This window comes from Toxorhynchites rutilus, chromosome 3 (assembly GCF_029784135.1).
Source record: "Toxorhynchites rutilus septentrionalis strain SRP chromosome 3, ASM2978413v1, whole genome shotgun sequence".
Classification (NCBI taxonomy): Eukaryota; Metazoa; Arthropoda; class Insecta; order Diptera; family Culicidae; genus Toxorhynchites; species Toxorhynchites rutilus.
The window spans coordinates 48,012,325-48,026,461 of NC_073746.1; the positions used below are offsets into that span (position 1 = coordinate 48,012,325).

General features: G+C 41.1%; 2 protein-coding genes across 11 annotated transcripts in view; one reads left to right on the forward strand and one right to left on the reverse strand.

Annotated features, from left to right (window-relative positions):
* Positions 1–14,137, reverse strand: part of LOC129773573 (AF4/FMR2 family member lilli) — a 190,019-nt gene that overhangs the window by 161,917 nt on the left and 13,965 nt on the right. For 8 of the 10 annotated variants that reach the window (XR_008742686.1, XM_055777194.1, XM_055777191.1 and 5 more), the window contains exon 3: positions 123–1,015. Coding sequence is in view for 9 of the 10 variants with exons in the window: in XM_055777194.1 (XP_055633169.1) it covers positions 123–367 (245 nt within the window). In the remaining variant the exon portion in view is untranslated. The remainder of the gene's footprint in view (positions 1–122; positions 1,016–14,137) is intronic. The other 2 variants (XM_055777188.1, XM_055777190.1) reach the window with 2 other exon arrangements.
* LOC129773088 (uncharacterized) lies at positions 12,842–13,660 on the forward strand. The gene is made up of 2 exons (XM_055776639.1): positions 12,842–12,984; positions 13,207–13,660. The coding sequence occupies exons 1-2, from the start codon at positions 12,842–12,844 to the stop codon at positions 13,658–13,660; spliced, it is 597 nt and encodes a 198-aa protein (XP_055632614.1).

A 14,137-nucleotide genomic window follows, 5' to 3' on the forward strand; every position in this document is an offset into this window, starting at 1 on the left:
AACGTGTTGCCAGCTCTGATGGAATGGCAGTCAGATATTTCTTGATAAATGGAATACGCCAAGAGGACAAATCAATACGAGAACGAGTAAAAACAGCAAAAAAACACCATCTCACTACCTACCTTGGTTTCTGCGATTTTTTCATATCCAAATCACCGCCTCCACCTCCCGTCGACAGTAGCGACGCGGAGGGCAAGGACAACAACGACGAAGCCGATCCAATCGACGATCCTGACGGCACTTTTAATCCTGCTGTTGAAAATGTTCCTGTTCCCGTTGAGCCACCTCCGGCTCCTCCTCCTCCTAACACCGTTGCTGACGTACCTGCTACCGAACCGAACGAGTACAGGCCCTTACTACTTCTCATTGCTCATCCTGCACTACGTATAACAACGGAAAGCGAGTCCTTCCGTCCTTGATTATCATACTTTCTATCTCTGGCAATGCTGTGTGTTCCCACTGGAAGAGTTTGATTGTTTGTTTAGCAGCTTACTTGGATATTTTTTTTTCTTCCTTTCCTGCCAGAGGATTAACTATTCTCCATCTATACTTCCATTCCACCGCGGGTAGGCGCTGATGCTGCTGCTGCTGCTACTAGTGCTGAAGAAGGACACTACCTCGCATCGACGATAGTTATTTGATTTCTTCTCGGCAAATTTTGTTTACCCTTCTTTCTTCTCATTCACATAAAAACCGTAATTCCGTGCATCCCGTGTGCTCTTCCTCTCTCTCTCTTTCGGCGAGACTGCTCTAGTTTTGTGGAACGAATGATTTCAAGGAACTTTAGAAAATGATAACACTAACACGCACACACATATACCACTGCTACTGCTCTTCTACCACTACCACTCTACCACAACTGCAAAGTTGCAGTTGGACATTCACGTGGACCACCGTAAACGGTTGACGGAGGCTGGTTGTTTGACCGTCCTGCGGAACTCACAGTCAACATCCGGCAGCATTTTGACACCGAATTACCTGCCCGGTTTTTGAAAAGCGCAATTTTGTTCGATGGCTGAAAGTAGAGTTGGAAGAGAGAAAATAGTGAATTAGTTTAACATAGTAATGTTTATTCGAAGACATCAGATATTGCACTGTATTTGTGATCAATTACTCATTTTTTGACGTAGGACTACGTCTTTGATTTCTATATAAAGCGGTCACTCTACAAAATTGTAACGAAAAATTAAGGGATTTCAAACGCATATTACGCAAATTCGGTATTACGATATGTGTTATGTTCTTATTCTTCTTTCTTCTTAAATGGCACTTACGTTCCTAGAGGAAATTCGTCGTCTCAACGTTATATTACTTGCGTCATTTTTATTAGTAGTACTTAGTTGAGATTTCTATGCCAAATGACACGCCTTGAAAGCATTCTGAGTGGCATGCTCTAGAATACGTGTGATCACAGTGCAAGTAGGAGGAAATTTCTTTGATTTTGTTATGTTATATAACATTAAATGGGAAATTTGGATTAAAGCAGTATTCTAGTCTAGAAATTTGAAAAAAAAAATCCTTCATATATCTGTAGATTAGGCATTCTAGAATATGCCGTAGAAAGGACTTATCGAAAATCCCATTATTAGTCGAGTTGAAGCCATTTTATTGCTGTGGTATCTAACCTGGTACGGCCATAGCAATGAAATACAAAGGCGTTTTTCTCAAAACTAGTTTTTTTCAAACTGGCGTACACGATATCCCAAGTTCTACTTAACCGATTCATGCCCAATTTATATGAATACAATCTGTATGCGTCTCTCTATCGCAAGAACCTCTGAAAAAAGATATTTTTCAAATTTTGATTTTTGACGTAGAACTACGTCTTTCATTAAAGGTGCCAAATCAGAAAACAGGTCACGTTTTTATGAAATAAAGTTAACGTTAATAACTATTTTTGCCGCGAACGGATTTTAGCGATTTACATACTAAACGAATCAGAAATTCCCTAAGATTTGTTCAATATGTTATACATTAGAATCCCCTGGTTTGTAAATGGTTAAAAATCATGAAAACTTTAAGCGTTTCCATTTTTCCATACATTTGTTCTGTCCATTTGTGTGCTTTCCCTAACAGAGCTGTCAATAACGAGCAACTTATCGACAACCAACGAAGGGGAAATCGTAGGATTTGAAGTCGCCGTGAACAAAGGAAAAGTAGAAGAATGAAGGGGAATATTTGCCTTGAGTATAAACAGCGGATCTCGCTGAGGCAAACTTTCATTCGACATCGGACTGTTGAGCAATCCAGTTCACTTTGCTTTCGCTGCGCTTCGATCTAAGATTGGACCCCACCAGTGGTAATCCAACTTGGATATCGTCGTTTGGTTTTTCTGTTCGTTTTTCGCGTTATTCGTATAGTGTGTTTTTCTTCCCGCGTCATAAATTGGACGTTTCGCGTAGTGTGTGATGAGCAAGAAGAGGGAGGCAGGCTCTAGCCCTGCAAAAAACGAACGCAGGCAATGAAATTTCGAGGCAAGCGTCATCTAATGACGCGCGCGATGTTGGTGTAGTGAAAAGCGCTCGCACTGAACCGAGCCTCCGCGAGTGTGACACCGCATCGAACAACAGCAAAATAGGTGATTTCGGCGCGTCGGTCGAAAATGTAAACGGCTTCTTTGGTGCCTTTAAGAATGCATCAATGCATTAAACTGACGTTATGCAGGCATTAAGGTTATGCTCCAAAAAAATATTTGGGGAATACCAAGCATCTCGAATGTCTTACTGGAATGTTGTAAGTTATTTAGGTTCGCGTGCCAGTCTCAAAACTGTATTTGCGCTAATATTGATCATAATGAAGCATTGCTACTGTTTTCGATATTAACAAAAAGAGTTTATTTCACTTGTTTAGTCACCAACAAATTAAATGTCGTTCTGGAGTTTTGTATGTGATTAGGTTTCGCTTACCAGTAGCAAAAATTCCTCCACTAAGGGTGACAGCTGCGCTTCTCTCGAGCATGAGAAAGTAATGCAACTTTTTTTGAGGCCAGTAATATTAACAAAATCGTTTCTTTTGAGAATAGCGCAAAATGATGAGAAGTATTTGTATTCCTTGTAGCTTCAAGCCACCAATGTATGGTTCTGTATGCATGCTATGGCGAACGCTTGTTTGGCGCTTGGTTTACGTTGTACGAACGATGCCTAGATGTGCGATTGCTTTGAGGCAATACTAAATAACATGTAGCATGATAGTTGATACTTGCAAGTGTTGTCATTGTTGTTGTTTCCATTCGGTGCCAAAGATATATTGATATAGTTTTGAGATGTGGAATAATGGTGCTGGTGTAACATGTATATAATCGACTGTAGCCGAGTCTATGTCAATTGCGAAAAAGGCCACCGGAATAGCGTTCTAGGTAAATTTTCAATGCATTCACATGAAATAAATTGCGACATACGATCAGCTAGTGTATTGTTTTGCGAGGGCAAGAATGAATCATCAATCAATTATCGTCAACTGATTCTAAAATGAAAAATCATTTCCAAGATTATTCTACTAAGCAGTTGTTTCGAAAATTTCACAGCATTATAAAATAATATCCGAAGGTATAAACAAGCGACTTGTATAGAATAGCAGCATAGTTCTACGTCAACAATGCGGTCGTATCTTGGACACAACCTCCTATAATTTTTTTTTATATCGTGAAACGTGAAAAAACACATTAAAAACAGCATGTTTCTCTTCAAACGGCCACCATTTTGTCAAAAAAGATGTTTTTGACTTGTCCGAGGTTCATGCGATAGCGGCGTCTTTATTGATTCAGAATCTGATCGATTTTTTAGTTTCAGATAACCAGAAGGGCTGGAATCGTGTACGCCATGGCACAACTTTTTTTAACCCCTTCACTTCATCAGCTTGTAACTATTCTAGTTATGAATAATTTTTCTCCGCTCAATTTATTGTTAAAAGATAGATGAACAAATAATGATATAATGGATAGTAAAATACTCTTTGTTTAATTTTGCGGAGCTCGATAAAACGTCCGAAATTCGTGTTGTGTTTGAAGTAGGCATTTTTTTAGATTTCATTCAATAGAATTGCATTGCACTGAGTATTCATTGCGCTCTCAGCGATCTTTTTCGCATTTGACATACACACACCCGGCCACATGCACCGTTATTCCACATTCCTTAACCACTTCACTTTTCCTGTCATGAAAATAACAAAAATTGCAAAATTTGCAAGTATCAAGTGCCGGGCCGTTTCTCGAATTCCCTGTCAAAACCGTTAGCAAAACTAGAAGATTGTTGCATCGAAAATGGGCCGTATTGCGTAGATCCTTGCTGGAGACAGTTTTGCGATTGAAACGCGAAACTAAATCACACACATAGCCGGAAGGCAGAAGAATAATTTTCCTTGTGAGTCGGCGATGATAGCCCAGCTCTATTTTGTTCCTATATGGCTCTGCTCGATGTGTTGACTGCAATGCCAGATCCACAACGAGCAAAATGAGAAAGACAATTCATTCCCACTCGACGCTCGCTGGTAACGATGTTGCTTCGATTAGCACCAAACGGGAAGTGAAAGTTTTCCTCAAAGGACATGCAATATTTATACGCTAGCGACAGCGTACTTACTGTGCCAGGGATTGTAATGTGTAGCATATCAAACAAATCCTAGAGAATTTCCGATTCGATTGGTATGCAAATCGTCCAAATCCGTTCGCAGCAAAATTAGTTACCAACGTTAATTTGATTTCATAAAAACGTGACATGTTTTCTGATTTGGCACCCTTAAAGGAAGAAATAGTCCTACGTCAAAAACATGTTTGCATTGAATTCAAGCATTGGCCTCCATGGTAGAGATGGCAAACCGTTCGCGAACAGTACGATAGGACTAGTTCGCCAAAAAGAACGAACGAACGGTCTTTTTTTTTATAGTTTACCGAACTGATTTCGAACGAATTGTTTGGGAACGAACGAAGTGCAGCTGAACTAAATGGAACCATATAACGAGAACTCTTGGAGAATACTAGAATAACGATATTGTCATTCACATGCATATTAATTTAAAATTAGGCAAGGTTTCATCATTGAAAATAAATTAAATTTTCAACTTCAATTATTTGTTTGGATTTCGTGTGTAGCTGAGATAATTCAGGAATTGGGTCTTCTAGTGGAAAAGCAAATTGAAAAAATGTTTTTTTGTGCTTTTAATCTATTATTTGGCCTACCGCGTGTACGAGTTGCCGTGATACTATTACCGGATTGTTTGTAAACATTGAAAAATATCGTCAAGGGATTTTTTCTCTGATTGGGTTAGTTTTAAACGGTTTTATTCAGCTTGGTCTGCTTGTATGTTTGTATGTTTGTAGCATGGGCAATTGTTGATGTCGAGTCCGAACAGAGAATATGAGAATACTTTTTGCCAACATTCCTGTGCTATCGTAGAACTGTACAACGCGCTCGCGGAATGCTTTTGGGAATTTTGAGAAAAACAGAGCAAGAATAAACAAAATAAAAAATTACTAACATAAAAATAAGAGAGGAAGCTAACACATACGCACTCTCATTTCGATTGGTGTTGAGCATAGGAGCCTCGAAAAAAATCCAAAATTTTAGTTGTCACCTGTTATTGTTCTAGAGACCGTTTGATTATTTCTTTGTGATCGTTGGTCTGCTCTCAGCCACCAGATCAAGAAATCATGCTAATCTTATAATTTACTCAACCAAGTATCAGTTTATGCTTTTCCTTAACGAAACTTGATGTCGAACCTGTCCACTAATCAATACGGCGCTTCTATGAGTAGTAGATAACGGTACTCAGTATCAAACAAAGTAGTCACCCACATAAGACAACGCACAATGCTTTGAGTGCATAAGAATGTGGGACAAAAATCATAACTGCAGAATTTAGCCATTGTAACACTTTGGTGTGATGGAATAGATTGTTCATAAGTATCAGAAATATTGTTTGCATAAATGTCTGATGTTATTTGAATAATCTCATAAGTGTCTCAAGCTACAAAATATTTGTTCATCTAAAGTGAAAAGTTCTGATCATTTTGGATACGCTGAAATCATTATTTGAATAACTACTGGTTTAAACTATGCCGAAGTAGTTGTTTTTAAAAGAGCAGAATGAATGTTTGCATAAGTGTCTTATATCATCTGAGTAAATTTTATGTCGTGTAAAAAAAATGTAATTTTTATACAAAAACATCACTTTCAAATACATTGCTAAGTAAATACATATATGTATATAGTTCACAAAAAAAAATAAAAAAATGTTTAGTTTTCATAATCCTGCATGTATCAAAGCAGTGAAATAACTCCGACCAATACGACACCAATGACCAAATTTAATACGACCGCAAAGGGTTAATAAAGATTTTTATGTACATTTATAAACATCGATACAAGAAAACCAGAGAATGTCAAGTTTATCGTGTTAATGTTGGAGTATCTATCTGATTTTTTATAACAGTATACTATTGAGAATAGAAAGAATTAATAATAAATCGTTCCGGATTCCTTAATTATAATAATAACTCTAACAACCCATTTGAAGTTCAGTTCAGTTCATACAACAAATGGTTTTTCTAGAGCCACCATTTTGGATATTGAATAAGTTATATTATTTTGGTATATTGAATAAGTATTTTCTTATCAAATTTGTGGCTTCTGACCCACACGAAAGAGCAACCCTGGTTATATTTCCCAGTAGTAACCTGATTGATTGTTCGCAAGGAAATGCCCCTAAAACATACCAGAACTGTTCCCCATTATCCTTTTTCTTCTGCCCGGATAGCTTGTTTTTTTTTCGTCCAGCATATCTTCCAGCTCTCTTCCATCCCAAAACCGCCACAGCGAGTTACATCACCAACCACAGCGAGTCGCAGTTCATTATGCCAAATTGAAATCTCTTCGTTTTTAATTTCACCACCTGCGCGCGGCCCCCACCCACTCCGCATTTTCATTAAACTCCCAAGAATTTCTCATCTTACGAGCAGATCTCTCTCCTTTCCACTGCTGAACGCTGGAGTTGGAGTTGCAAGGTGGTTCCGCCGATTGTTGGCACAACAGAATGCCATTATTGATTTCAATTCAGTGGCAACCCTTCACAGCTCTAGAAAAGAGGGAAGCTTACTTCGCCTACTCACATTTTACCAGAGAATCAATTCACGTTTCATTGCACTTCATTCATTCAATTGTTTCCAGGAACCCGCTTCCTCTGCCAGAAAAGGTCTTTTTTGCCCATAGATTCCGCGCGAACAACGGCCCCTTGTGTCCTTACTACACATTTGATTCCGATTCGGAAAAATCTCCCACGAACCGTGAAAGGTAATGTAGATTTTCGTTTTCGTTTATTTTGCCGCCAGGAGATGACTTTTTTCAGCGTTATCTGCTGTGATGTCTACTCACGCTTTGCGAGATGCCACACAGTTATGCCAATCTGTGTCCATCAGGTATCGTTACTTGTATCTTATTTTCACTGCCCTTATCGTTATCACCATCGATGCGTTATCACCATCATTATCATCGAGCCGGGCCGTGGATAGCCCACCCATGGTGGTGGAGGCATTTCAAGGGCAGATCCGCGGTCACAGAGGAATGGAAATATATATGGGGCGATAGCCGGTGGCATGGAAGTCCGTGGAAGCAGCATTGCGCTTTGTTATTGCAGCGGTTGTATGTAGCCGCGTTCCACTCCAGAGAGTTGCACAGCGGCCGCGGTACACATCCATTTCTGCAATTATAGGTACCATTGTGAAAAGGAAGGTTCACCACGCCACACACATACACGGGCGACGCGCGGTGGAATCGCCTCGAGTTCGAGCTTCTTTCTTGCGCTGTTTATCTTTGGAAATGAAATCAGCAGCTCCGGTGGTGGAGCTCCGAGCGCTCGTCGGATGACAGAATGCTGGTCAAGAGCTGTATTAATATTGACCATTGGAAAAACGTTCATTATGCTGGGATTTGGAGCGTGTACCGCATCGAAGGAGAAGAAATGGTTTCCTCTCGAATTTCGAAATGCGACAAATTGGAAGGGTATTATAGTATCATTGTTATAGGACTCACAATTGGACGAAGATGAAGACACATTGTATATATTCTGCAACTTTGCAACTTTGTGGTGTTTGATAAAACATTCAGGTGGTGTTTGATTCTTTCAGTCGAAGAATTGTGTATGGTAATTTGACTTTGCAATCTTCACAGCACTACACAACACGTACAAGCGCAACACGGTGATGTTCAATTTGAATTGGCGTCTCGTCCGCCTGTTCAAACTCAAAAATGGACAATCTCAGGAAAAAAAATATTTTTTTTTCCATTATTGCACATTTGTAGATGAGAATGAAGAATTATCGAAGGTAGTTTATTTGTAATTTCCATAGTATCCCGAATATCCTTATTTTCTTTTCTAATTGGGTGAGACCTCTCCACCGTGAAGAACGTAATCTGATGGTTACACTTGACTACACCACACAACCCGAACGCAACACAACACAACACTACGAAATACGCAGTAATGACTACCGTGTTCAAATCTTTCATCTGAACCTTCCGTCATTCAAACACTTTTCTGCATCTTCAAGTGCGACAGGGCAAATGAAGTCAGCTATGTATGAAGCGATTACTACTACTAATGCGCTGCCTTGCGTAAAAATGATATTTGAGGTCCAAATTTTCTGCTGAAGGAAGCCGATAGAAACGATAGAAAACATACACACCATTGTTGATTGAACAGATAGCTCACTTGGTCGCCATCGCCTCTGTGTTCAGAGAAGGTTCAGAAACTTTTCGGAACTTCTTGTGACTATTTCTAAATTCAGATTCTATACTCTGACTCCAGAAAAAAATCCCAAATCCCTATTTCAGATTGCATTTTTTTTTATTTCAACGCCAGAATTAGATTCCAGATTCAAATTTTATAAGATTCGGATTACCGATTCACATTCCAGATATATATTTCATACTAGCTGATCCGGCGAACTTTGTCCCGTCAAAAATTGAGTTTTCGATATGAATACATTCGAGAATTCACGTTTTCTCACTAAGTGAACTTTCGTAGGTGCTATCCCAGAACTATTCATTGATTGATATTGCTCTATTGGAAATATGACTCTAATGCCAATGAAGTCGAATGAAGTTTTGCACTCTAAATATTCTATAATAAATAATAAAAATCAATCAATCAATAATTCGTGATGACGTGTGTGCGGTTTCGACATCTACAGTGTTGTGAAGTAATTAACTCTATCGGATTAGCAAGCTCTACAGCAGTTTCAAATTGGTAATTACTGTAGGAAACATGGCAATTCAGTTTTTCGAATTTTTCCATTTTTCTTCAAAATTTACAGGAAAAAATCCAACAGCTCAAATCAAACGATCCATTCTCCAGTTTTGCGATTACATTTGGCGAAAATCCATCCTATCTGAGTTCTTAAACACATTAGTGACTCCCAAACTAGCATGCCAATTTCGAAGGAAAGCGTGGCATTTGAACAGATGCCAGTACCTCCTGGTCTACGCGCTTTCTCTTTTAACAAGAGGTCCTCAGTACCCCCCACTATCCAAAGTCCTGAATTGAACCAATTTTCGTAATTTGAACAACAACCTCAAACTTGGATGTTGGCGTTTTCAGTTCTTGTAGATTGCATTTTGAATGCTCTAAACGTTAGGGAGCTTCTTAAGTCCATCATTGTATGCCTACTTCGGGCAGTGAAGACCTTCTTGAAAGGAAAATTAGCTTTTCCTGCTCGATGGATAATTCAGCACAATAGGCCAAAGATTCAATCACTGTTATACAGTGGAATTCCAGAAGCCTGTTGCCTAAATTAAACACATTAAAATTTTTAATTTATAGTTTCAAGTGTGATGCATTCGCCCTATTGTTAGACGTGGCTTTCTCCAGAGAACGAATGGAGCTTCCACGATTTCAACATAATTCGTCTAGATTGTAATGACACGTATGGAAGTCTATTATTGGGGCTTCGAAAATAGAGGCACTCCTTTCATAGAGTCCATTTCCCTCCGATGACAGGAATTGAGGAATTGCTTGCCAGACAAAAATCAATGGCAGAGACTTCTGTATTGCTTCAATTTATATTCCTCCTAGAACTACAGTTTACCGTCATCAGATCAGAGATATTGTCGATGCCTCGCCAGGTCCTCGTTGAATTTTGGGTGATTTCAATTCGCATGGAATGGGTTGGGGATCACTATATGATGATCCCCGTGCCTCATTGATTTATGACTTTTGCGATAATGTCAAAACGACGACTCAAACACTGGGGAGGCTACTAGAATACAAAACCCTCCGATCGAGATAGTGTTCTAGACCTATCAATTAGCTCCTCTTCTTTATTATTGGATTGCGTGTGGATAGGTTTACCTTCCCCCATGATAGTGATCATCGTCCTATACATTTATTTATTGCCAATGACTCATATCCACGTGAGACAGTTGATATTTCGTACGACTTAACGAAAAGTATCGACTGGATGAAATTTTATGAAATAATCTCTGAATCTATTGACTCGGTTCATGAATTACGTCCTCTCGAAGAATATAATTTCATTTCTGGCTTGATTTATGAGAGCGCTCTACAAGCCCAAACAAAACGTGTTCTTACCACTCAATTTCGACGCCGTCTTCCATCACCGTGGTGGGATAAAGAGTGCTCCATAGTAAATCATGAAAAATAGACTGCGTTCGAGGAATTCAGAAAATACGGGACAATGGGCTGTTTCCGAACTTACATTGCCCTGAACGCAAACTTAAGAATTTGATTAGAGCAAAAACGAGAAACGTGGATACTGGCGAGAGTACGTCAATGGCCTATCGAGACGGATCGCTATGAGCACTTTTTGGGAAACGGCTAGGAAAATGCGGGGTCGGAACCACCATAACGAAAGTGAGAAGTACTCTGATCGTTGGATCTACAGTTTTGCGAGGAAGGTTTGCCCAGATTCCGTTCCAGTACAAAATATCGTACATGACATTCCGCTTCAAAGCGATGAAAGATGAAAAATTTTCAATGCTAGAATTCTCATTGGCCCTTCTTTCGTGTCACAACTCCGCTCCTGGAGTGGATAAGATAAAGTAATACTAAAAAATCTGCCCGATTCTGTCGGAAGACGTATGCTGAACTTGTTCAACAAATTTCTAGAGCTAAACATTGTTTAGCGACTGAAAACAAGTTAGAGTTATAGCCATACGAAACCCTAACAAGCCAGCCTGCGACTACAATTCATATAGGCTAATCACAATGGTATTCTGCATTCGTAAATGGCTGCAGAAAATTATTCTTTTTCGTTTAGATAAATGGGTTGAACGAACAATTTACTTTCAGATACGCAGTTTGGGTTCAGAAGAGGTAAAGGAACGAATAATTGTCTAGCGTTGCTTCCGCCTGAAATTCAAATAGCATTTGCTCGTGAAGAACAAATGGCTTCGATTTAGATTGATATCAAAGGGGCTTTTGATACTGTTACTATTTATAAATTATCAGATAAACTGTGGACTCTCACCAACTTTAAATAATTATTTGAATAATTTGCTGTCAGAAAAACGCACAATCTCCCCTAACGACTCCTAAAAGGCGAGTTGACGCCGCCATAAGCGTCTCAGCCCAAAAAAAAATTGGAACGTCTGACTCCAGGAGGAGCGGCTGGGAATGAAATGCTGTATAACGCCAGCTACACCTAAGATGGCAGCCCCATCAACAGAATGTAGGTATCGCGACCCTGGTAAGGTAGCATACCGAAACCCATCCTAACCACGAACAACGAATTTAGAAATACGGAACGAATTCATCGGACCTAGGCAACGAACACGGAACACGAAGAAGGTGAACGATTGGGAGTTAGGTACTTGGAGCTTTGGTTGCCAAATTCCGTAGAAAGGGAATTCCGTGCAGTAGACCCTATTGCACACACTTCTTTCAAGTACCAGATCTACTACAGCGGCAGCAAAGCAGCGGAGCGGGGCGTCGGTTTCGTGATGCTGGAAAAACAGAAAGCAAGAATCATCCGGTGGTGGCCCGTAGATGACCGTATATGCGTGTTGAGGATCAAGGGCAAATACTTCAACTATAGTTTAATTAACACCTACGCACTCACAAACGACAAATCCGATGACATCAAAGATGATTTCTACGAAAATCTAGAACGAACCTATGACGAGGGCCCAAAACAAGACGTAAAAGTCGTCATCGGGGATGCAAACGCACAGGTTGGGAGGGAGGAATTCTTCCGTCCCGTCCTTGGAAGGCACAGCATGCACTCGTCAACCAATGCAAACGGCTTGATGCTGATAAACTCTGTCGCGGCCAGAGGAATGGCAATATGTAGCTCCTCTTTCCCATGTTTGAATATTCGGAAACATACTTGATACCCAAATGAAGAAGCCTGCTCCCAGATCGATCACGTACTGATTGACGGTCGGCACTTCTCGGATGTTACTGATGTTAGGTCTTTTCGCGGACCAAACATTGGCTTTGACCATTATCTCGATCCGCGCACGGTTGTCGAACGTGCTGAAATATCGCACAGAGAGGATAATGCGGTTCAACATACAGTGGTTGAAAGCTGATGACAGGATATAAATGGGCTGTGGAATAGTATTCACGGTGCCATTGAAACGACTGCGAGAGAGGTGGCACGTACGACGCGGGGAAGGCTGCGTAACGGCTGGTTTGATCCCGAGTACCAGAGAGCGACAGACGAGAAGAACCGTGCCAGGAGCCGCATGCTCACTGCGACTACGCGTCAGAACAGAGCGAGATACAGGGAGCCAAGAGCTGCCGAAAATAGAGTCCACCGTCGGAAAAAAAACGCGAGTACGAGGAGCAGGTGCTCGCCAGCGCAGAAGACAACTTTGCTAGAAACTGCTAGATGAGGATTATGAATGACGAACAAGCTGTGAAGCCACCAACACAGGAGGAGGTTTATAAGGCGATTAGTGAGCTGAAAAACGGCAAGGCCGCTGGGAAGAATGGTATTCCGGCCGAACTACTAAAAGCGGGAAGCGAGCGGCTGTACGATGCGATACACCAGATCATAGTGAGGATCTGAGCTGGTGAACAATTTCCGAACGACTGGTTGGAAGGCCTCAATGCCCAATCTACAAGAAGTCCCATCGACTCGATTGTAGCAACTATCGAGGCATAACGTTGCTCAACTCCACATACAAAGTGCCCTCCCGTATCCTGTTCTTCAAATTGAGACCGCTAATGGAATCCTTCGTCGGCGAATACCAGGCTGGTTTTCGACAGGGGCGTTCCACGACGGATCAAATGTTCACCCTCCTCGATCCTCGACAAGTTCCAGGAGTATAACTTGCAGACTCACCATCCGTTTGTGGATTTTAAGGCGGCATACGACTCAGTGAAAAGAAACGAGTTGTGGCAGATTATGCTGGAACACGGTTTTCCGACGAAACTAATTAAGCTGAGTCGTTTGATACTGGAAGGATCGAAGTCATGCGTGCGGAGAGCTGACGAGACATCAGCTGCGTTCGCTATGTTAGATGGACTGAAACAGGGCGATGAGCTCTCCAACTCACTGTTCAACATAGCCCTTGAAGGAGCAGTACGGAGAGCAAACGTGCAAGGAAACGGTAGGGTCATCACGAAATCGCACATGCTCCTTGGTTTTGCGGACGACATTGATATCATCGGTATCGACCGTAGGGCCATGGAGGAGGCCTTTTAAGAGGGAAGGGGCGAGGTTGGGACTTATCACCAACTCTGCCTAAACAAAGTACATGGTAGCTGGAAGGTTCCGGTGGTGTTGGTACTGAAGTGGAGATTGATGAGGAACGATTTGAAGTGGTTGATGAATTCGTTTATCTTGGTACGCTTGTGACTTGTGACAATGATATGAGCCGTGAAGTGAAACGACGAGTTGCAGCTGCGAACAGGGCCTTCTAAGGACTACGTAACCAGCTAAGGTCCCGTAGTTTGCAAACACACACAAAACTAGCGCTGTATAGGACGCTGATCTCCCCGGTTGCCCTGTACGGACATGAAGCATGGACGCTGAAGGAAGCTACTCGCCGGCCAGCTCGGAGTTTTTGAGCGTAAAGTTCTGCGACCGATACTTGGCGGTAAATTGGAAGATGGAGCGTGGTGCAGGCGTGGCAGGTGTGGCGTAAAGGTAATACACTGACGATACTGACGAGAGAGCCGC